The 23,103-nt window shown below is 50.7% G+C and overlaps 2 protein-coding genes across 4 annotated transcripts; both read right to left on the bottom strand.

Annotated features, from left to right (window-relative positions):
- Window positions 1-2,330: 2,330 nt before the first annotated feature.
- LOC117012841 (retina-specific copper amine oxidase) lies at window positions 2,331-16,487 on the bottom strand. Of its 3 annotated transcripts, XM_033089302.1 has the most exons (5): window positions 14,061-16,487; window positions 7,028-8,183; window positions 5,700-5,985; window positions 5,143-5,272; window positions 2,331-4,384 (listed from the first exon to the last, which is right to left on the bottom strand). In XM_033089302.1, exons 1-5 carry the CDS (start codon window positions 14,490-14,492, stop codon window positions 4,109-4,111), a joined length of 2,280 nt encoding a protein of 759 aa, XP_032945193.1. In that variant the 5' UTR covers window positions 14,493-16,487; the 3' UTR covers window positions 2,331-4,108. The 3 variants fall into 3 exon arrangements, with proteins under 3 accessions (XP_032945193.1, XP_032945192.1, XP_032945195.1); XM_033089301.1 differs by lacking the exon at window positions 14,061-16,487 and having other exon boundaries at window positions 7,028-8,758; XM_033089304.1 differs by lacking the exons at window positions 2,331-4,384; window positions 5,143-5,272; window positions 5,700-5,985; window positions 7,028-8,183 and adding exons at window positions 9,278-9,935; window positions 10,280-10,409; window positions 10,645-10,930 and having other exon boundaries at window positions 12,905-16,487.
- A 962-nt stretch (window positions 16,488-17,449) lies between these two features.
- On the bottom strand, window positions 17,450-22,254 carry PSME3 (proteasome activator subunit 3). Its single transcript, XM_033089308.1, has 11 exons — window positions 21,985-22,254; window positions 21,275-21,307; window positions 21,114-21,176; window positions 20,818-20,922; window positions 19,857-19,905; window positions 19,199-19,311; window positions 18,902-18,970; window positions 18,673-18,740; window positions 18,526-18,580; window positions 18,313-18,399; window positions 17,450-17,687 (listed from the first exon to the last, which is right to left on the bottom strand). Exons 1-11 carry the CDS (start codon window positions 22,024-22,026, stop codon window positions 17,607-17,609), a joined length of 765 nt encoding a protein of 254 aa, XP_032945199.1. The 5' UTR covers window positions 22,027-22,254; the 3' UTR covers window positions 17,450-17,606.
- Between the last annotated feature and the right edge of the window lie 849 nt (window positions 22,255-23,103).

Below are 23,103 nucleotides of genomic sequence, written 5' to 3'. Positions count from 1 at the left end.
ACAGTGAGGTCTTCCTCCTCAAGACCTCACTATGCATTCAGGCCACAATCGTTTCCTACCTCTGACCACCTCCCTGTGACGAGGCCTTCTGTAAACTCTATTCTTCATGTCTGGGCCACAATGTCCTAAAAGAATGTCTTAAAATCTGACTCTGTCACTTTCTTGTTTAAAATCCTTCTATGGCTCCCCATTTTTCTTAGGGTAACCAATCATGCTTGCAAGGACCTGTCTCCTCTGTCCTCTCCTTGGTCCACGAGGCTCTCCTCACAGCCCACCCTTCTGTCCACGAACTTGTGTTCTTGGATGGTGCCATCTTGTGAACTTCCTGGCCTTGGAACATGCTCTTCTCTTTGTCTGGAACATTCTTTCCACTCTTCTTTCTCCCTCAGCCTACTTCTACTCCTCTGCCAGGACCAGTTGCAACATCAGATCCCTCAGGCAGCCTTCCCCAACTCCTAAGTCTGAGGGAGGAAGCCCTGCTGTAGTCTTCTTCCCACCTCCCCTCTACAGCCCTTGTCTGTAATTGCCCCTTTACTTGCCTCTCTGGCCCCTGAGGGCAGAAATTGTATCTCTTATTCACTAATATATCCTAGTGCCTCGAATGCTGCCTGGCACTTAGGTAGTACTCCATAACTTTGTTGAATGCATGGAGGAATCCTTCTCTTGCACTCTGAGCTGGAACACTTCCCAGGGGCTGCAGGAGGACAGCAGAGGCAGGGGAGCACCTCTTGTGCTCCTCACGGGGGGTTCTGGAGTCTACATTCCTGGGGAAGTCCCAGTTATACCCTCTGACCTAAGCCCGGGGGATCCCTTGTCCAGCTCCTCTTAGGGCAATGGCCTCTGACCTGAGTGCCTTGTGGACACTAGTTCTTTCAGGAGCTGACATCCTCGGTCATTACTCCTCACTCTTATCACTTGACCACAAGTCTGAGGCCAACACTCTAGCCATCCTCAGTTTTTCTGGGCTCCGGAGTACTGCTGTGGAGACAAAAGCCATGTCCTCGGCCCACACCCAATTCTCCAGTTCTGCCAAGATGGAGGCTGGTGTGGGAGAGGGCGGGAGAGAGGACTGGTCATGTAGCCCTTCTGACCCAAGCTGGGCTGACACTCCCACGATCTAACATGTCCACTGAGGCCTGTGGCAGGTGTCATTCCTATGGTAAGATGCAGAGAGACACAACCACAGTTACATTTACACACACACGCACACACACATACAAACACTCATACTCTGGGTGGAGTATGAGTTTCAAGGTAACGGGCCTGATGTTAGTAAGATGGGGTATGAGGAGGGATAGACACCAGCGTTTCTTTATTCCTTTCCTCCATCACTGAACATCGAGTAACTGATCATAAGAAGGAACCACAGGAGGTAGAAACAAAAGGATGTGCATTTAAAGGAGAAGTTGAGTTACTCAGGTCAGAAGAAGAGGAAGCATGAAGTCAGTATCAGAGCCTCGTCTGGCCAGGACATCCCTTTTTCTCTCCCGTCACAGTTTTCAGTCTCCCTGTCCTCAGTCTCTTTCTGTCCTCTGTCACCCTGGCTTCCATCCCAGAGGGTGCCCAGGCTGTTCTAAATGAATCCAGCCATCACTGTCCCTCTGCTCTTTACTAACGTCTTCCTCTCTCCCTGTTCTTTGGAACCTAGTTTCTCTCCAGTTCACTGACTCAACTCCTCTCCATTCACTGTTCCATCGACCCGGAGGTGAACTTGAGCTTTGGACCTCACACCTGGATAGTAACAGAAGCTGATGTCTAAGCTCCCTGGAGAGATTTCCCTCTGGTCATAAGATAAGCAGCATCTAAAATCCATTTCCCGCACTTCATCTCCTGGCCTGGGCTGAGCTTCCAGCAGGCAGAAGTTATCCCTCCCCATTGCTTCTCATTGCTCCAACTTCAAAGAGAGACAGAGAGTGAAAGTGAGCGAGAGAATAAGAGAGATTGATTGAGGTTTAACCTTTTCTTCAAAGATAACCAAGTAAGAGAAGGCAAAGGAGTTACTGGAGGCCATGCCTATTTCTCTCTGTCTCAAAACTTGAGAAATTTGAGTCCCTGGGCCCACACCTTAAGTCACTTTACCCTTTTTACTCCTCATCCAGTCCTAAAAGATGTCAGTTAAAAAAAAAAGTTGGGGACAGCCGGATGGCTCAGTTGGTTAGAGTGCGAGCTCTGAACAACAGGGTTGCTGGATCGATTCCCACATGGGCCAGTGAGCTGCACCCTCCACAACTAGATTGAAGGACAATGATTGGAACTGATGGGCCCTGGAGAAACACGCTGTCCCCCAATATTCCCCGATAAAATTTATATATATGAAAAAAAAAGTCAAGTCCTGTTCGGGCCCATTTATTATTTAATTTGAATAAGTAACACAGTCACATTGTTCAAAATTCAACAAGTACAAAAGAGTATACAGTGCTAAGTCCCCTCCCTCCCCTGTCCCCAACTTCCTGGTTCCCTCCCCAGAGGCACCAGAGTTACCCGGTTCTCCTGAATATGCATATATAAGCAAACACAGAGGGTGCCAAAAAAATGGATACACATTTTAAGAAAGGAAAAAACTATTAAAATTGTAATCCTCAATATATACCGATAACAAAAGATGAATACAAGTCACATTTGACTTCTGCAATTACAAGAGGTGCTTAGAGTGGTTACCATCAGTGTCCAGACACTTCTGATTATGGCGAACTACTGCTTGAGCAAAGTTGACCAAAGTGTCTACTAGTATACATTTTTTGGGCACCCCGGTATGTGTTTATATTCTCCTCCCTTCTAAACCACAAATGGGAAGTGCACCATACACACTTCTGCACCTTGCGTTTTTCATTGGAAGATTATTCCCTATTAGTATAAAAAGAGATATATAATTATAGTTGCATAGAATTGCATTGTAAGGTGGTACCAGAATTTATTTAACCAGTACTCTAGGGAAGGACCATGCAGTCATTTCCAAACTTCTGCTGTTTGTATTAACATATCCACTCCCAATCCAAGACATGCAGAGGGATCACTTGGTGGGAGGCTCCTCCCCCAGAGGGCCAGGCTCATTTGCATGCCTGCATGTGATTGGACAGCCCCTGGCCCAGTCGTTTGCGTTTGGGGGAGTCCCTGGCTCTTCCTGCTTCTCACCCTTGGTGCTCACCCAGCCTCCTCTGTTGGCTGCTGCCTACAGAGGTCACTGGTCACACACAGCCCTAGCACAAAAGGACCATTCCTCATTACCACTGCATCCACAAAACCACCTAAAATGCTAACTTGAGCTGCTTCTCTCCCTATGACCATCCTCTGCTGAGAATGGAAGGCAGTGGTAAACAAATGGGGAGAGCGCACACACCTGACCCAGGACTAGAGTAGGGGCAACTCCTACTCCCCATATATGACAGACACACGGGGCAGACTCTAAAATTAGATGTCCCTTGCACTTTGAGTCTTCCACAGGCCTAGGCCTAGGAGAGGAGGCTAAAGCTGAGAAACGAGGGCTAGGGGAGCATTAGGGCAGAGGAACATCTGCTCAGGGCTGGGAGGGAAATCCCAGGATACAAGAATTGGTAGGAGCAGGAGGAGGCAGTAGGCAAGAGGGAGAGGAAAAGAAGGAGGAGGGCTTGGATAAGAGGGAATAAGGGTCAAAAAGCCCCTTCCAGCTCATCCATGGAACCATAACCTTGGCAGGAACACAGCCCTGGGGCCTCTAGGGCACTATCCCCATTGCAGACACCCAAGGCAGGGACTAAGAAGGTCAGGAGGGACCAGGAGAAGGCCTAAAAAGATTTGGGAAAGCCGGAAAGAAAAAAAGTAGCAGGGGGGGGAGTCTTCTGTGGAAAGCTTGGCCATCACTCCAAGCTCCTGGTTGGCCATTCCTCTCCTCTCTGGGAGAGGAACCCAGCAAGTCTGGTGGCGACAAAGCTGAGACACCCCTGTGCTCCCCCCCACCAGCATCCCAGTCTCAGGATGCTCTCAGTAGAGAGGGGGATGCAAGGGAGGGTCATGGGTGGAGGGGATCTTGGGGGAGGAGGTAGAGGAGACCTCAGGGTGTGAGAAAGGAGAAGAGGGCACCAGGCTTCCTTGATCTTGGGGCCCCGGACACATTCCCCATCCCAGGCACCGCCTACTCGTGAGAGAAGCCCCCGTGAGAGAAGGCAGGGAGGTCAGGGACACAGGCAGCAGCCTGGGGGAGGCAAGCCAGTGGGTTGACCTCACAGGTCGTAGCATCCTGGTCCCCCCGGAAGTAGATGGAGTCAGCAGAATCGGAGGAGGGGTCCTGGTCAAAGAAGTTGTAGGGTTGGAGGAAGAAGCCCACACCATTCCCCACAGTCACCGTGTTGGGGGTGTCCTCTGCATGTGGGATGTGCAGGAAACCGGCTGTCACCCAGGCCACCAAGTCCTAGCAGGGGAGAAGGGAGAGGATCATGAGGCCTGGCTTTGCTCAGGACACGCTGCCTCCCACAGTAGCCTTGTATGTAAGGATTTGTCATGCCAGCACACCTTCCCTCAGAAGGATCATAAGTCTTTAAATGTTTTTCCTACTGGTCCGGAAGTCAAAGCATAGTTAATTTCATATTCATATTGGGATCAACATGTGGCTCCTTGTACCAGCCTGTGCTTCCGTCTCTGACATTTCCCATCACATCTCTATCGGCCTCCCCACCCCAAGAGGAATGATAACGCCACAGGCTACTTCAGCTCCTCTGCTCCCCACTTCCCAAGAGCCCCAAACTATAACTGAGGGAAGGAGGATGGAGGAGGGAAGATCAAAGCGTGGGAGGCAGAAGAGGCCACCATTCAGAAGTTAATGCTGTAGTGGTCATGCCAGGAATGAGCTTTAGATACAATAGATGCCGTCTTCCCTGGTGACTTCCAGCCCTCCTTGAGTCCTAGGGCCTGAAAAGGACTCAGTCCACAAAGCTGAGATTTATAGGGCTGCAGGGTCTCGAGGATAGCCCCGGGGCCTCAGCCAGCATCTGCAAATGAACTCCCAGCTTGGGAAGATTCCCTCGAGAGGTAATGATCAGGTCCGTGAAATAACAGAAGGCAGGAGTCAGCTCCTGAGAAGACCAGGCATATTTTAGGGATCCCCAAGAGAAGGTGGGGCTCATCTTCGTGCCCCCACCCCCTCCCTCGGCCCTGGCATAGTCAGCTGACCTCTCCAGCAATGGTCTCATTATTGATGAAGTCACTGAAGTCCACAGTGGGGGCCCAAGGGTCGTTCTGATTGTAGATGCTGGTGCTGCTGGGCTCCTCTTCCTTCCGCTGAGTCACAGCCAGCTGGTACCTAGGGAGGCACTGGTCAGGCCTCTACGGTCACCAACCCCATTCTGCTGCCTGATTATGATGGAAGGGAGCTGAGCACATAGACCTCAGCTTTCCTATCTCATTCACACAGTGACTCTGATGCCACCCTGCTGAGTCCTCCATCACTCTTCCAGGTCCTCCTGTTCACCCCCGCCCCCCCCACTGCCATCTCACAGCACAGCCCCTCCCCCCATAGCAAAGAGGAGTTCTCAGCCTTGAGCTTCAGCCCTCTACCAGGACGACTTACCTGCCCACTGCGTGTATCTTTTGATAACCAGGAAATCCTCTGTACCTCTTCCCTCACTTCACAGAGTTTGAACTGAGTTTCCAATTGCCCCTCCCAGTGCTCCCTTCTCAACTCTCATCTCCCTGACACCCCGGATTCTCTCTGACACCCCGCCACTCACCTGCCCCAGCTGAAGGCTTTCTCCATGGAGCTGTTCTGGGGCAGAGGCTCCCCAGCAAAACTGAACATCTGGATGCGGTAGCCCCGCGGGTGACCCCACTTGTTGCTGTGGTTGCTGGCCAGGTATAGGTAGCGAGGGTGGGTGCTTCCCAGAGGGAAGGCGGCCTGCTCCTCTGTCTCTAGCCGCTTCCGGGTCACCTGCAGCCTCTGCAGCTGGTGCTCAGGGCTCCAGGGTACCACCGTGGGGACAAAGGCCATGTCCTCAGCCCAGACCCAGTTCTCCAGTCCTGTGGGTGGGAGGGAGGGAGAGGAGGGTGGGTGGAGGGAGGAAGAGTGGAGTGAGGGCTGGTCATGCAGCTGCCCTGTCCCCACCTGGTTTCAGAGGCAGAGTCAAAGAGAAGCCCTGAACTCAGTGTGCCCCTTACTTCCCTTCCCTGCCTCTAAAGATATCCCCAAATCTTTCAGCCAAAGTTGTTGAGCTATAAAATATTTCATCAAGGATTTCATTCATTTATTCACTCCCCATTCATTCATTCATTCATTCGTTCACTCATACTCATTACTGGCGAGAGAGGGCACATTTAAGATTCAAGGTTATAAGAAGAGAGGTGTAGGCCGGAAAAGGGGGCCTCCCTGGGCAACTTTTCTTCCTGGCCTTAGAGGATATTACCAGCAGAAATGACATAGTAGGGCATTCTGGGCAGGGCAAAATATGAGCCAAAGCAAAGAAGCCTGACTGTAACATGGTGTGTGTGTGTGTGTGTATGTGTGTGTGTGTGTTCAGGGACAGGGTGGGTTTTGGTGTGGCTAAAGCAGGACACAGAGAAGAATCTGAGAGGTCGGATGGAAAAAGCATTGTAGGCTCTTCTGCAGCTGGGATCCCATAGGTGACGGGGAAAGTGGGAGCCGTATGAGGGAGCAGGCTGGCATGGGCTAGTAGGTACCTCTGGGCACAGAGTGGATTCTGGACCTGAGAGGAAGAAGAGAGGGAATAGCAGAGAGAGATGGCACCTACAGGAGGAGGACAGAGGGGCCAAGTGAGATGTTTGAGACACTTCAGGGGGAGAACAGAAAAAAATCTGACCAGCTCAACGTGGGAAGGAAAGTAAAAAGACAGACTCCAAAACAGCTATGCCCCCGCCAATGAGCTGAATACATTCAGATTCCAACTCCCTCCCATCAAGCGAAAGAAGAAGCGTGAAACTCCAAAAACACATACTCAATTCTCAAATCCTCCTTTCCTGCATACCCACCATAGACCCAACCAAGACAAATAGACACAACTCTTCAGTCCCTCTTCTGGAATCCTTGCCCACGGGCATGTCTTACCTCCGATATCCAGGTCCACTTTGAAGTGAGCGCTGTGGGTGTGGGCGGTGCCCAGCGTGTGCTGCCCAACCTGGTTCCCGTACCTTCGGGCAGCACCAAAGAGGAACGCTGAGCTGATGTAGCCTGTGGCGTGGAATTTGACTTCTATGGCCCCAGTGGGGTAGAAGACCATATCCCATACATAGTCGTAATTGAGCAAGGTGGACACAGATCTGACGACCAGCACTGTCTCTGTAAGGCCCCCAAAATAGTGGGGATGAATATCTGAGTGGTGTCGCCTCAAGGGCAAGCCCTGGTTCTGTTCAAACACACAAAAGGCATCACGTACGGTCTTGGGGGTTTGGGACTCCAACAGGAAGTGCCAGTCCACGTAGGTTGCGAGGTAGGGGCAGTCCACCCCACGGGTCAAGGGCGTGGAATACTTGCCCATGCCAAAGCTGCTATCGATATAGCGGGTCAGCATTGCTGCAGGGGAGTTTCCACCATAGATGGCTATGGCCTCTTGGAGGCTGATCTCATAAGCTAGCCGTTCTCCCTGGAAGTGGATGTCAAATACCCTCGGGCCACTGAAAGCACCGAGGCCAAAGGAGAAAGTCCACAATGTCGAGGCCACTTGACTCCCCTGGACACTGAAGCGGAGGCCCTGAGGATAGAGCTGCAGAGGGGGAGCCGGGCCTGGGGGCACCGGGGACTTCAGGGACCAGGACGCACCTGTGCCATTGTCGGGGATCAGCACCACATTCACCAGGCCGGCTTCAAACTGGTCCTCCAGCTGGGCCAGACTCTCATAGTAGCGGCCTTGGAAGAACACCTTTCGGATGGTCCAGCGGGCAGGGTCCAGAGCCTTGTGGTCTAGGAGCAGCTCCAACCCCACGGGGTGCAGGTAAAACCCAGCCCCTGAGATGTTGTAGTAGAGGCCAAACCACGTGGCCCGGTCCCCTGATTGCAAACCTCGGGGCGCCGAAGTCATCGTCACGAGGTTCCTTCCTTGGCGTTCGTAGAAGCAGCAGTGGTGGAGAAGACCAGTAGCTTGGGGCAGCTCTCTGTCGAAGATCATCTGGTCTATGTCCAGGTACTCTCGCATCAGCACGGGGCGTCGGTGATAGGGCAGGGGGCCCCCGTGACGCTCCACGGTCACATCCCGAATGTAGGAGGGGTGCGGAAGTGGCCCCACCACCAGCTCACTCACGTTGGGCTGGGCCTGTCCACCAAAGAAGACGATGGCCAGTGCCTCCCGGGGAGGCGGAGGGCGCCCCCGGTCCAGGTGGGCCAGGGCTGCAGCCTTGGGGGGCAGCTGTAGCTCCACCGAGAAGATGCAGTTGTCGGAGGGGCGGGCCTGGGCTGCATCCACCAAGCCTGGCCCCAGCTGCTGGGTCAGAAAGCTCATCACGGCCGTCAGCTCCTCTAGACTCAGGTCTGCAAACAGCTGGCTCTGGCCAGGGTGTGTCCAGGGCTGGGCACTGGGAGATACGGAGGGGCAGTAGGGAGGCAAGCTGGGTTCACCCCCAGTTACTCCCCTTCCAGCTAGCAAGACACACACCAAGATAAATATAGTGATGACCGCCAGGGCGAGGAGCACCAGGGTGGTCTTCTGGTTCATTGTCCCTTGAGCAGAGGGACATAGGATTGAACCAGAGTGGAGGCGTGTATTCTCAGGCCAGCAAAAGAGGGTCTCTCTTGGCTCCTATGTGAGGGGCTCCTGGACTCTGGTTTATGTTCCTTGTATTCAGAGGCATAGGAAACTGAGCGTGGGAAGGACCGGGAAGGCTGGGGAGGAGGCGGGGCAGGCCAGGGCTTGGGGGTGGGCCTGAAGCCAGGGCAGCAGAGATTTCCACAGACCTTACATGGCTTTGTCTTCCAGGTTCCAAATCAGACTCTGCTGTCTGGGTCAGGGTTGGAAGTAGGGAGAGCTGGGGTAGGGGAAGGGGGAGAAATTTCAAAATAATGCATCTGACCAGCCTGAGCTTGGAAATGCACCACCATCAGGGAACCGGGTCTGCAGCTTCTCAGCCCCCTCAGCCTTGCTTCTTCCCCCCAGGCCCACCTTCCCAGGGCCAAATGTTCCCTTTCCTGTAACTTGGAACTGTTGTTCTCCTTCCAAGGAAACCCCCAGCCCAGCCCTTCAGCTTCCCAAGCAGCATTCCTTGGTCAGGTCTTTCCCTGTCCTCCTTTCCATTGCTAATTTCCTTGGCCAGAATCCCTAATATTCTCTGGGGTATTCTAAATGCTTCAAAAGTCACACAGAAGAAATTCAAGTAAAAATCTCATAATATTTATTATAAATTGCACATAACATCTATTTTTACAAAATTCGATTTATTCTTCCATTTCAATACACATCGATAAAGAAATGTCTGCTATAGCACTCACCAAATGTGAACACTAGCTATTTCTGAGTGGTAGGATTTGTGGTGTTTTTGCTTGAATATTTCAATAATAATACCATTTGTATAAATTCATCATTAATAAAATAGGAAACTGGAGATATGAATTAATTGAAAGAATATATGGGGGTTTAGTGTAGGAGGAAACATTAGGAGGATGGAAGCCAGGGGAGCAGGAAGTGGGAACAGAGAGGAAGAAGGCTCATATGTCTTATCACCCACCCATATCCACTCTGTGCCCCACCACACCCTTGGGGTTAAAAGTCTTGGTAAGAGAAAGGGGGCAGGTCCGGGATACAGGCCGCTAGGTGGGGGATACAGGCCACAGGGTTGACACTGCAGAGCCCAGCATCCTGGCCCTTCTCAAAGTAGACGCTGCCAGGGGAGAAGATGGAGGGGTCCTCATCAAAGAAGTTATAGGGTCGGAGCAAGAAGCCAACTCTGTTCCCCAAAGTAACTGTGTTGGGGATGTCCTCAGCATGGGGGATGTGCAGGAAGCTGGCTGTAACCCAAGCCACCAGGTCCTGCAGGAAGAGGGAGGAGCTGGAGGACTTTGGAGGAGGGACCCTGAGAACCACCCCTCAGCCACAATCCCCAACCTCCAGCCTCAGCCCCACTTCTACCTCCTCCCAGACCCAGGCCCACATAATAGGTATGGTGATCCACGTGAGAAGTTGTAGGGTGGTCAGTGTCCCAGGGCTAATCTCACCCCAAGAGGGTTTGACCCATGTTGGTCGTCAGAGAACTCCATGACCCCTGAATCTGAGAAGTGGAAATGTACAATTCCCTCCACCCTATGGCCAGGGGATGGGCAGCCAAGATACCAGACACAGAGGAGCCGCCCTCCTCTGCCCCTAGGGCTACCAACCTCTCCTAAGAGAGTCTCATTATTGATGAAGTCAGCAAAGGCAATAGTGGGTGTCCAGATGTCATTCTGGTAATAGATGCTGCTGCTCTGTGACTCCTCCTCCTTCCTCCGGGTCACCACGAGCTGGTATCTGACCAGGAATGTTGTAAGACAGTGGAGTCAGAAAATTCAAAGGCCTTTACTGCCCCAGAAGTCCTTTGGATCGGATCCTGTGTGAGACCATCTCCCATCCCATATCTACTTGGATCTGAGAGGAGGCACAGGGGTGAATGTAAGCCAAGGATAGTGAGTTGGGGTCTCCAAGAGCCGGAATGGGGAAGGGGACCAGTCATTCCCTACCACCCAGGGCCCAGGGCTCTCCTCACCTCCCCCAGCTGAGGGCCCTCTCCATGTCACTCTCCAAGGGCAGGTGTATGCCGAGGGGGCTGTGGACTTGGATTCGGTACCCACGCTGGTGACCCCACGCATTAGTCTGGTTACCGGCCAGGTAAAGGTAGCGAGGAAGGGGGCTCCCCAAGGAAAACGCAGTCAGGTCCTCCCTTCCCAGGACCTGGCGAGTCAGCTGGGGACGCTGCACTTGGTGCTCCGGACTCCAAGGCGCTGCCACAGGTTTGAACACCACGTCTTCAGCTACCACCCAGTTTTTCTGCCCTGCCAGGATGAGGGGAGGGAAAGGAGTTCCACACCAGGTGAGAAGTCTCCTCATCTCTCCCGATGTCTCTGCACTGGCCTGACAGAGCAGCAGAACTCATCAGAGAGCACTCCAAGCTGGGAGCGAGGAGGTCTGCATCTGAGTGCTAGCCCATCTTCTTCGCACCTGCCCTGTCCCATGAGGTTACCGCCAGTCACAGGTGGCTATTTGCATTGACATGAAAACTTCAGGTCCTCAGCCACACTAGCCACATTTCAAGTTCTCACGAGCCACATGGACTAGCATATTGGACAGTACAGATATAGAACATTTCCATTGCTGCAGAAAGTTCTACTAGCACTGGTCTACCCAAGAGACTTTGGACCAATTGTTTGCTTCTCTGATTCTCATTTTCCAAATCTCTACACTGGGCATCATAAAAGCTGTTCTATGGTTGAGCTTTGTAAACGGAAAAGCACATGCAGGTGGCTGGTAACATTCTTGCTACTATGAAAGGGATATTTGTCTTGGAGAAGCTGGCTGGAAAAACAATCCCCTTCCAAGGTGCCCTGCATACCCCTCCCAACTCTGAGAATTTGCTTTTTTTTTCCTTTAACAAAGCGAGGACCATTTTCAGTCTTTTTCAGAAGCGAGATTTACATCTTTAAATTGTCTGGAAACCCCCCAGAACTGTACTGCATTTGTAACCTGCACTCATCCCAGCACTCGGTACTTGATCATATACTTTCTTTCTGCAGGTCTGGACTATCAGTTCCTTTAATCGTGACCTATGTGAAGGCACCCGGCACACAGCAGCCAGTGCCTCTGCTGGTTGTCCTGTGCACAGCGGGCCTGACACAGACTCAGGCCCACAGCACCCGCCTGTGCTGCACACGCTAGGGATCCAATAAAAATTATTTGATTTAACTTGCCAAGACAAGGTTCTTTAATACCAAAAATGCTGAAGAGAAACTCCAAATCATAAAATAGTCATATTCGAAACATGTCAAAGAATATGCCATTTCAATCATGCTATTTTCTTAGTTCTTCTCCCATCTGCCCCCATACCACACACACACAGTGTCTTTGTACTCAAGAGAATAAGAAAATGTTTCACAAGAAATAGCCTCCGTTATACTTGGGCAGTCAGTCACTTCCTGTCTCATCTCTCCCCACCCTCCTTAATTTCCCTAACTATAAAATGTAGAGGTCCTGGTGGATCTCTAATTTTCTTTCTGGGTTATCGTCTGGGATTTGATAAGGTGGTTATTTTCTGTCCTCAACAAAAACGTTAGAAGCAGCAAGTTCTCTGTGCTCTGAGCCCTACTCGATCACTCCTTTTTACACTTGCAGCAAGCCTACTGCACGCCGCCATGTCACTGGAGAGCCCACTGTGATGACATGTGCTGGTAGGAATGGGATGGCCCTGCCCAGGAGGGTGGGGCCATTGTCCCTTATCACCAGTTGTCTGAAATTCTGCGGAGCAACTCCCAGCTAGAACCCACCCTTCTCATGCCCCTGGACCACCCCTACTCTGAAAAGCTCTTTAGACAGACTGCTGCCTGCCTCTGCTCAGGCCTCTGTTTCCCCACTTCCACTGACCCTCAGTATTAGTTAGGAAGAACTCGAGAAGTCCAACTCCAGTCCCATTCTCCCTCGGGGCAAATTCACCACCCAATGTCACTCAAGGCTAAGGCAGCCAGGCACAGCCATGACATTTAAACTAATTTCACAATCTCAGCAAGTCAGAGGGGCTGGGTGATCGGGGCTGAGCAGGGGAACCGTTCCTTTCTACGTTTTGCCAGATACCCAGTAAACCCAGTATTTCAGGCTTACTGACTACACGCAGATGAATACACTCAAATCAGTCCCCATTCTGTTGCCACAATGAATTGTGGTGCTGGAAGGCCACCCTCTTGCCCTGTCTGGTTTGATTTGGGGTCTCCCTTCCCTCTGACCCATCTCAACCCTCAGTTCTCATCCCGAGCACTCACCTGCCACATCCAGATCCAGCTTGAAGTGGAAGGCATGCGTGTGCACGGTCCCCAGCACTCGTTCCCCCACACGGTTCCCAAACAGGAGGCTTTCCTCTCCCCCACTCAGGAAAGCAGTGTTGACAAAGCCTGTGGCATGGACCCGCCCTTCAAGTGCCCCATTTGGGTGCAACACAAAGTCCCAAATGTAGTCATAGTTGCCTACAGACGACACAGACCTGACTACAAGGGCTGAGCCGGCCAAACCACCATAGAAATGACTCTGAAGGTGATTGTGGTGCCTTCGAAGGGGTAGTCCTTGGGCCTCCTCAAATACACACACAGCCCCTGGAAGCAGCTGAACTGTCCCTTTGCCCACTAATATGTGGATGTCCACCATTGTTGACTGATAGGGGCAGTCCACTCCCCGCACCAAACCCCGGCTGTGCCGGCCAAGTCCATAGCTGCTATCCAAGTATCGGGTCATCATGGTCTTGGGTGAGTCGGCACCATAGATAGACACACACTCTTGGACACTGACTTCATAGGCCACTCGCTCGCCCTTAAACCGAATATCAAAAATCCTCATACCACTGAACACCCCGTGGCCAAAGGTAAATGTCCAGAGGGAGGACACCACCAGGTTCCCCTGGACACTGTACTGGGAGCCCTGGGGTGAGAACTGAAGAGGGGGAAGAGGACCTGGAGAGCTCCGGGAGCGCAGGGATGAAGCCCCATTCGGCAGGGGCAGAGGCACTCTAACCACTTCCAGCCGGCCAGCCTTAAACTCCCATTCCAACTGGCCCAAGTCTGCATAGTAGCGCCCAAGGTAGAAGACCTGCTGGACAGCCCAGCGGGCAGGGTCCAGGGCCCTGTGGTCCAGCAGTAGCTCCAGCCCCACTGGGTGAAGGAAAATCCCAACACCTGAGATGTTATGGTGCAGGGCTATCCAGGTAGTACGGTCCCCCGAGCGTAAGCCACTAGGGGTGGCCTGCAGAGGTGCCAAGGTGGAACCATTGTAGTTGAAGACTGAAGCAAGGAAGACTGGTGCCTTAGGTAGCTCCACCTCTTTCAAATGCTTCCACATCTGGGCAAACTCAGTTCCCATCATGGGGCGTCGGTGATAGGGCAGGGGGCCCCCGTGACGCTCCACGGTCACATCCCGAATGTAGGAGGGGTGCGGAAGTGGCCCCACCACCAGCTCACTCACGTTGGGCTGGGCCTGTCCACCAAAGAAGACGATGGCCAGTGCCTCCCGGGGAGGCGGAGGGCGCCCCCGGTCCAGGTGGGCCAGGGCTGCAGCCTTGGGGGGCAGCTGCAGCTCCACCGAATAGATGCAGTTGTCGGAGGGGCGGGCCTGGGCTGCATCCACCAAGCCTGGCCCCAGCTGCTGGGTCAGAAAGCTCATCACGGCCGTCAGCTCCTCTTGGCTCAGGTCTGCAAACAGCTGGCTCTGGCCAGGGTGTGTCCAGGGCTGGGCACTGTGGGATACGGAGGGGCAGCGGGGAGGCTGGCTGGAGCCCCCTTGGCTGGTCAGCAAGACATAGGCCAGGGCAAAGATGGTGATGAGGGACAGTGCCAGGAGCACGAGGACTACCTTGAGATTCATGGTGAGAGCTGAGAGCTGAGTCCTACCAGATGCTCCTTCAAGTCCCAGACATCAAATCAGGGCTTATATTCAGTAGGATGGATAGGAATGGAGAAAACTCCACCCTGTGGGTTGAACAGGAAATTTCTGACCTTGATTTATATAATTCTGTTCCAATTTTCTGTTCTGTGGTTTGGCCTAAGGTACAACTTCCACGTGCACAGCATCTCCCCTGCCCCTGAGCTCCTACTGGCAGTACGGTCAGTACTCAATACTGGTTTCCATCATTTAGACCAGATTAGAAGGCACGTGGAGTGACATTAAACTACCTTCCACCCAAACTGGATCTGGGGAAGCATGCAAATCTCAGATGACCAACCAAGACCTGTGTGCTGCATGCAGGCACTACAACTGTCCATTTTCCTACCCCCTGGTAGACACTACCCCCCAGTATTTCCAGGATCCACTGCCCAGTTCAGCAGTAAGCACTGCGTTCTGCCAGTTGTCTAAGGCCAAGCGCTTGATCTATAGTCTCAGGCCTCTTCTATCTGGTCAGTGAGAGAGGAGTGGTGAGCCCCTGGGCTTAGCAGTCAGGTATGTACACCAATCTCAGGTCCCTAAGCTGTGTGACCTCAGAGAAGGTACTTATACGAGTCTGTGTCCTCATCTATGAAGAAGGGTTAAGACTACCCTATAGATTCATGAAGGTTAAATGAAACGTCGTCATGCATAGAAAGTGTTTAACAGAGCCTGACACAGGGCAGACATTCAAAAATTGTTAGCTACTGGTACTGATCTCTGAAACAGAACAGGGCCGATGTTCCTCCACTGTTCAAGGCCTTAAGTCTCTTTTGGCAGAGACGATGGGAGGATCGTTGGATAGCAGAAGGTGACTTTACAAGGTGGGAGTTGAGGAAACTTTATTTCAGAGGGAGCTGGGGTCCTACATATCTCTCCAAGTCATTTGAAAACCAAAACCAGGAGTCCCCGGGCATCTCAAGAAATTTAAGACATTATTCAGGGGGAGAATTAGTATAAGGTAAAGCAAACGACAGGGTAGAGTGCTCCTTGAACCCGGTGATTCCTCACACGGAACTAGAGCAGCCTCTACTGGCAGTTCATGGGTATCACTGGGAGGGAGGGAGGGAAAGAAGAAGGGATGGAAGGAAGGAGAAAAGGAAAGTAGGAAGGAAGGAAAGAAAGAAGGAAGGACCTGGGATCTTGGTGAGGGTAGGAGCAGAAGGCAGTTTAGGTTTGGGAAGAGCTAACGTTTACGTAATTCAGACTAAACACAAATGAAGGACCCACTCTTCCCTCTTGGCAGCAGCCTCAGTCTTTCCATTGCACCAGAGAAAAGAGGATGCCCAATTGGTACAGAGACCCAATAGTGTGGCTGGACGTGCATGTGGAGGTGGGTATCCCAATGTGCACACATTGAGTGTGGGTATGTCCCTAGCCACCAGAGCATTGCACCAGGGTCTGCGGCTTTAGAAAGAGATCCAAGTATCAGCGTCTTTAATAATTTCTTGACATGGTAAAAGAATTTTACATTACAACCATGGATGGTAGGCAGAGGAGGAGGCGCCATGGAAAGTAACAACTCAAAAAACAAAAAGGGAAATTGAGAAACGCCTGGTGGGAGAAGGGAATAAAGAATCTTTTATCCAGAAGTGAACTGAAAGGTAGGTACGGGCATTGCCCAACTAAAATGCAATTGGTTTGTTACTGAGGACTATTCATGGGAAGACAGCATCCTGACTCCTTCTCTATAGCACATGGGGAGTAAAAATGATGCATCCAGGTAGAAATATGACTGGGGTTGGAAGACCGAGACAGGGGAACAGTAAGTCAGAAACAGACATGAAGAGTCACTGGCAGTCTGACTGCAGATATCGACTCCCCAGTAGTGGTAGAATAAAAAAGTGGGGGATATCTCTGGCAGATTTGAGAGAAAGGAGGCAACTCTTCTATGCTTTTGACTTGCCCAGCAGATCTCCACATACACACGCTGTGTACGTGCATATACACATGTGTGTATCTGTACGTATACACACGTGTGTATGTGCACGTACACAGCGTGTGTATGTGGATCTGCTGGGGAAGTGACTGCTTTCCCTGGAAGCACAATACTATAAATAAGAGAAATAGTTTTCCCAAAGGGAAAGCCCAGCAAGAGCAGCAGCATCTGGCCCTCACGGCTGTAGACACCCCCACCCCAATCTACAATTGGCCTGAGAAGAGGCAACCAGGAGTCGACGACTGGCCTTTGCGATAACGCCGAAAAGGACCCGAGTCACAGAGAAAGGAGCCTTCCCCAATCCCTCTGCTTCTCACCTCTTGGTTCTCCTCCAACTCAGCAGCCTCTGGGCACCAAAAGGCTGTATTATCAGGAGACAATGGGCCCCGGTGGGTGACAACTAAGACAACTATCACCTTCTCAACGGTGCGTGTGTGGAAGGGTGGGAGGATGGTAGGTAACAGAGTAGGAAGGCAGATGTGTGCGTGGCTGTATGTGTGTGTCTATCACGCACATATGTGTACGTGAAAGTTCTAGTTATGAAACATGTGAAGGAACTAGGGCCTTAGCTGAGGTCTAAGGTGTTTCTTGTCATGATCAGGTTCAAGGTGGGAAACTCGAAGTCACCATCCCAGCAACTGTAGCAGGAAGGATCCAAAGTCCCACAGTGGCAAGAGATACTAATGTAAGGAAGAGAGGAGCTGGTTCCCCCGACCCTAAAAAAACATCTAGCACTTTCCCTCAGCTTCTAACCAACTAAAAATCAAAAAAAAAAGAAAACACAAAGCCTAAGACATGGCGGGGGCAGGGGGAAGGTGGGAGGAAACATTTAAGGATTCTTGTGCCAACATCCTGCGCACACAAACCTGGAGTGCTCCAGAAATTAGGTCAGGTGGGGCATGGGGTATTAGGGAAGGAAATAGAAGAGTTCCTGAGGCCTGAAAAAAGAGGTAAACACGTCACAGAACTACATGAGAGTTTCATTAGACTCGAACTAAAAACAGACAGGTGTGATTACTATTTCCAGCCAGTTTCCCCATCACGACAGTCATGTAACAAACCAAGGCAATGTCGGTCTTGAGCCAGACTCACAGAGTCCCCTGGCTCTGGCCCTGGCCTCAGTACAGTGTCTCTGCATTGCTGCTCCGGGGCCGTTTGATCTTCTCGATATTTTTCAGGATCATGTCATGTAGAGTGACCTGGAAGAAGGAAGATCAGAGAATCACACATCTGTTCTACACTTACCTTCAAAAAATAAAAGCAAGACCCCTCCCCACCAAATCCCCAAGCAATCCTTCACATAATTCCAATCTCACTCATTTGAACCTGAATTCAGGGTGATCGCCCTACCTCTCTTATACCCCAAAACTGGGTATACCTGGGCCTAATAATAACTAACATTTATTAAGCACTTAACATACCAAGAGTTGCACTGGGTCCTTTAATGTGTTATCTCACTCATTTTTATAAACCATGTTTGTGCAGTAGATACTCTAATGTAAGTTCCATTTCAGAGATGAAGAAACTGAAGTCTGAGGTTTAACAACTTGCCCAAGGTCACACATTACAGGTAGAGTTGATTCTAAACCTAAGTCTGTCTAACTCTAACAACCGCATTTTCATCCCTATACTATATTGCACTCCTTCCCATCCAAGTAGAAAGAAGGGCGATACCCAGCCTCATGACTTCACAGTTCTCAACACTCGACCGATGAACAGAATTTGTTCTACTTATTTTACCTCCGTCCCCAGACAGTGGCAAGAAATTTATCACCCAAACTAAGAGAGGCCAGGGCAACTGAGGCAGGGGCCAAAGTTACTTACATATTGATTCCTTAGTTCTGATATGATGAGGCGAAGGCTGATATATTCCTTCTCATCAATCTCTGTCACTGTGCGGCGATAGTCCTCCTGAAAGAAGGGGCAGAGAAAGGCCAGGTCCCAAGGCCTGACTGTCCACAGACAGCTCTTCCCCAGTAATGGTCACTCCTCCCTATCCTACCACTTCCACCCTCAGGCCACAAAACCCTTACTTACCACATGGGGATATTTAGCTATTTTAGAAACCAATTTGGCTCTTGTAATATAATATCTGGAAGGAGAGAGAAGAGGAAGCTGGAGACCCTGGACAGTGCTTACCACCTCACCAGCCCCAAATCCTGGGCCAACCCCAAGCAGCCCTACCTAGAAATCTGGTCCAGGTACGATGCAGCTTCACTCTCAACAGTCCTTAATTCTGCAACTGTCTCCTCCTGGAAGAAAACACACACAAAAAAACAAAACACAAAGTTAGTCAAAAGTCACTTCCACATCACTCCACAGCAGACTAAAGAGAATGGGAAAACAGATTAAGCAGGGGAGATGAAAGCATCTCCTAAAGCTTCCTCTCCAGTGCATAATACAAGCACATTACCTGAATGGACACCCCAAAGTTGTTCCCATCTTCTATCCTAGGAATCAGGAGCTGTACCCACATTTTGACCTGCAGGGTGAGGAGACCACAATACATGAGGACATGGCTTTTTCTACTAACGCCATTCAGTATACAATTCATGCTGCTGGGGTCAGATGCCAGGAGCTCAGGAGCCAAGATACTTAGTCTGCCAACACCCATATCACCAACATGCCTCCAAACCCACCATCCATCATTTTTCATAGTTCAAGCCAGGCTGTTTGAAGTCAGCCCATAGGTCACTAGCCTCTGCCTCACCGTGTTGCATTTCTCAATCAGCAGCCGGATCTCAGGTTTCACTTTCTCAATAATGTCGACCAGCTGCTGGTTGCTTTTTAGCATCCCATTGGGCATCACAAACACCTTGGTTCCTGGCAGGGACATGAAGAAGGCCAAATGATTGGGGTGGGGGGCAGGACATAGCACCCCCCGACCTTTCTTTCTCCCCAGGCCCATGAGATGCCATGACCTCTGCCTTTTATCTGTCACAACCCTATCTACAAACCATGACACCACCAACAGAATCAAAAAGAGAAAACGTATGGATTAACAAATGAATGTCTCAAGTATGCTCAAAGTCTGAAGAATAAGGAAATTAAAATATGCTCTAAAGACTTAATGTGCCAACTATTAAATTGAAAAGGAAAAAAATAACACAAACTGGGACTTCTGTGAAAAATCTGCAACGTGTAGCCACCCTCAACCTCTCTTCTTTGGCAGTTCAAGGTCAAACCCTCCGTTTACCGGAAAATTAGATTGAGAGTGCTAAATCATGACCATGTTTGGAAGACTCGGGAATGGGATCTCTGGGAAATAAAATCAGATCCTGCTTCCAGGCCAGGAGAACACCAGCTCCATCCTGCTTCTCAAAGCTGCAAGCCAGGGAGTGGGTGGGGTGAGGCAGGATGGCTCTTACCTTGCAAGGCCTCTTCACACTCATCCAACCTTCGCTTCTTGTAAGTGGGCTAAGGATGTAAAGAGACAGGAATTAGGCTGCTCGCAACACTTACATGCCTATCACAAGTTACTCTTCAAGCAAGTTTAATCCTTTCTGTGACGCCACAGTTATTAATTTAGGTACAACTTACTAAGCATATACAAGGCTTTAAGAAAAGGTTCTTGCCGCAAAGCAACTTACGTTCTCACTGGTAAAACCAACCTTTCAAGAAATATTACCATATTAAGAAATTAGAGGAGATGGGTGGATACTATAAACAATAGGAAAAAATAACTAGTCAATGTAGGGTAAATAAAATTAAGGGAATATGTACAAATCTGCTGGTTCCACAAGGAAACATAATAATCAACGAACACGTATTTAGCCCCTGCTATGTACTAGGAACAATGCTAAGTGCTGGGGATACAAAGATGATTAAGTCAGTTTCTGCTTTCCAGAATTGCAAGTCCTACCAGTGAGACAAAAATGCAGACAAAGAACAATACAGTGTCATCGGTGTTACAGAATGTGGACATATAACTAACTGATAAAGACTAGGCACTAAAGATGTACAGTAAAGATAGTGACTACAGTTATACACCAAAAAAAACTACTGATCCCATAACAAGACTCAAGACATTGAAACAGATACAAAGTCTTGCTTAGAGCCATGAGGACAGACCAGATAACCTGAGGGAACCGGTAGCTATCAGTCCTACTTGAAACTCACGCTAACACAGAGTAGCATTAGCAAATTCACCCCATGCTATAAATGAAAATCAGGGTCTAAAGGGGGTGTATTGGAGTCATCATGTCTGTGAAAGTCCTCATTCCCAGATCCAAATCCCACTGTCTCCTTTGTACATGTTCAAACTGACCAAGAAATAGAGGACAGAAAATCTATTGCTTCAGAACACAAAGATAAATATAGGACACTTACACCGTCCAGTCCATCATGGCTATTGGTGAGAAGAATGGGGTCAGGGACGGGGAGATTCATATCTGAGTGGATCTGAGTTAGGTCATGGATGTTTAGGATTTGTTCCTAAAAGAGAGAAGCCCACCCCCCAAAAAAAACATTAGTCTTTTCAAGATGAACAAAGAACGTGAAGGGCAAGAAATGAGAGAGCTTTACAGTACAAAGCAAACAGAATCAATACATGATTTGTCCCATTTGACAGAAGGACCAGGGCCAAAATAATTGGGGAATCTGCAGAAAAGAAAAAGGTCTCTCACCTTCAAAAAACTATCAAGTTCTAACAACTTCTTTGGGAAAAAATTTGCCACCAAGTCTTCTGCCTAAAGATGAGGGAAAATACATTAATAATTGTGGGATGGTCTCTCTCTAGTCATCTCTCCTTTGGGAAACTCCCAATTATTCTATTTATTTCACTCACCTCACTTGTGATCCGCTCCCTGAAAGAATCAACCTAAAATTAACAAAGAGCAATTCAGTAACAGAAAGTCGGTACCTGGCAAGAGGTATGGGCTGGGTAGGGAAACCCAAATCTAGCTGTCTTTCCCTCACCTTGTTATTGTAATGAGAAGCTGCGAGGCCCCCAGATTGCAAATACTTTATTTTTTTGAGGACCCATTTCTCCATCTCAGGAGAGGGAAGCAGGGCTTGAGGTCAACACCTGCCGGTCTTCCCTCCCTCCCTCCCTGTGTCTGAGGCTGTCTGAGTTTGAGAGCAGACAAAAGACAAGTAGATAGGGGAGGTGTGAACTCATAAACGTGCCAACCCCCATCCAGCCCCAGCCTATGACATGATGTAGGACTGACGCCAATGGCAGGGGCAGCGGCGGCCTCCGGAGGCGGGGATGTTGCGGGCTGGGAACATCCAGCTGTCACTAGCATAAAGCACTGAGTCGACCACGTGTCTGCGGAAGTCTCCCCGGGGCTCTCCATCACCAAACGAGGTACTGAGGGCCACCCTATATTATCCTCTCCCCCGAAGCCATCTCGGGAGTGGGGGGCTGGGCTGAGCCTAGCGGAAGCTCAGAGCTGGTGTCCCCAGAGAGACAAAGACGCCACGGGGTGTGGGGAGCCGGTCAGATTGCTCGGGGATCGAAGCAAGGGGTACGGAGGCCCAGACCGGTGCCGCTACCTTGAGCTTTACTTCCTGATCCACCTTCAGCAGCGAGGCCATGGCCGGGCCGGGCCGTGTCCGCTCCGCTGGAGACCGGAGGCGCTGTGGGCTCCGGGGAGGGGGTCAGAGAGACGGGAGGAATCTCGGCTGCTCTTGGGACGCGTCCGCCCTCGCTGGCTCACTCACTGTTCGCTCGCTCCCCCCCTCTGCCGTCTGCCCGCCTGCCTGGGGCCAGCTGCCTGCTGCCTGCTCCCTCTTGCTCGCCCTCCCGGCTTTCGCTGCTCACGACGGAAGTTACGTCACAGCCAATAGCCGGGACTCCGGGGAGGATGCGCACGTGCTCTGCGCAGCCGCGCTGAAGGTAGGTGCTGGACTCTCCCGCCCGGCTTACATCTCCCGGGATCTTGTGCCTGGTAAGGGGGCAGTAAGAGGAAGGGTGGTGGAGACTGATTTACTGAGAATTGAGTCTCAGAGAGACTCGGGAACTGTTTGACTCTCCGTTAGCCCGGCACTCGTCTTCATCGAAGAGACCTTAGCCGCTGCCTCTTCGAGGGCAGGACCGACGACGCCGTCGCGCCCCAGTGACGTCAGACCCAGGAAGCCGGCGGTCCCGGCGCTGGCTTCGCGGGGTCTCGCCTGTGATTCCTGCTGCCGCCTCTCGTTAGCCTTAGCTCTAGTGTTAGGCTAGGCTAGAGCCAAGCAGAAGACGAGCTGTGTTGTACCAGGCTTCCCCACCTTCCTCCGCCACTTATTCTCATACACTTTCAGACCTCTGAAATCAACTGCCTCGTGAGCAAATTGACACCCGGAGTCGTGTAGGCTACACAGTGATTCCAGTAAATCCTGGACCAGATACCCTGGTCTCCTGACTTCTAGGACAATCCTGTATCCATTTTCCTAGAGGAAGGCAGAAACTCTGTCTCTTCACTCACCCATTCATTCGGTCTGTCTCTTAACATTGATTACTCCGCTCAATAAAATGGGCCAGGACACTGCTAGGCTCTGGGACAATACTGCCTTAGAGTCTAGAAATTTAACGTGAGTCACTTATGTAAGTTAAAATTTTCTAGGAACCACACTAAAAAGTAAACAAGTGAAATTAATTGTAATCATGTTTAATCCAATTTATCCAAATAT

Source organism: Rhinolophus ferrumequinum, chromosome 21, assembly GCF_004115265.2.
Source record: "Rhinolophus ferrumequinum isolate MPI-CBG mRhiFer1 chromosome 21, mRhiFer1_v1.p, whole genome shotgun sequence".
NCBI classification, from domain to species: domain Eukaryota; kingdom Metazoa; phylum Chordata; class Mammalia; order Chiroptera; family Rhinolophidae; genus Rhinolophus; species Rhinolophus ferrumequinum.
The sequence above is the reverse complement of the archived record's forward strand: the minus strand, read 5'-3'. Positions and strand labels throughout refer to the sequence as shown.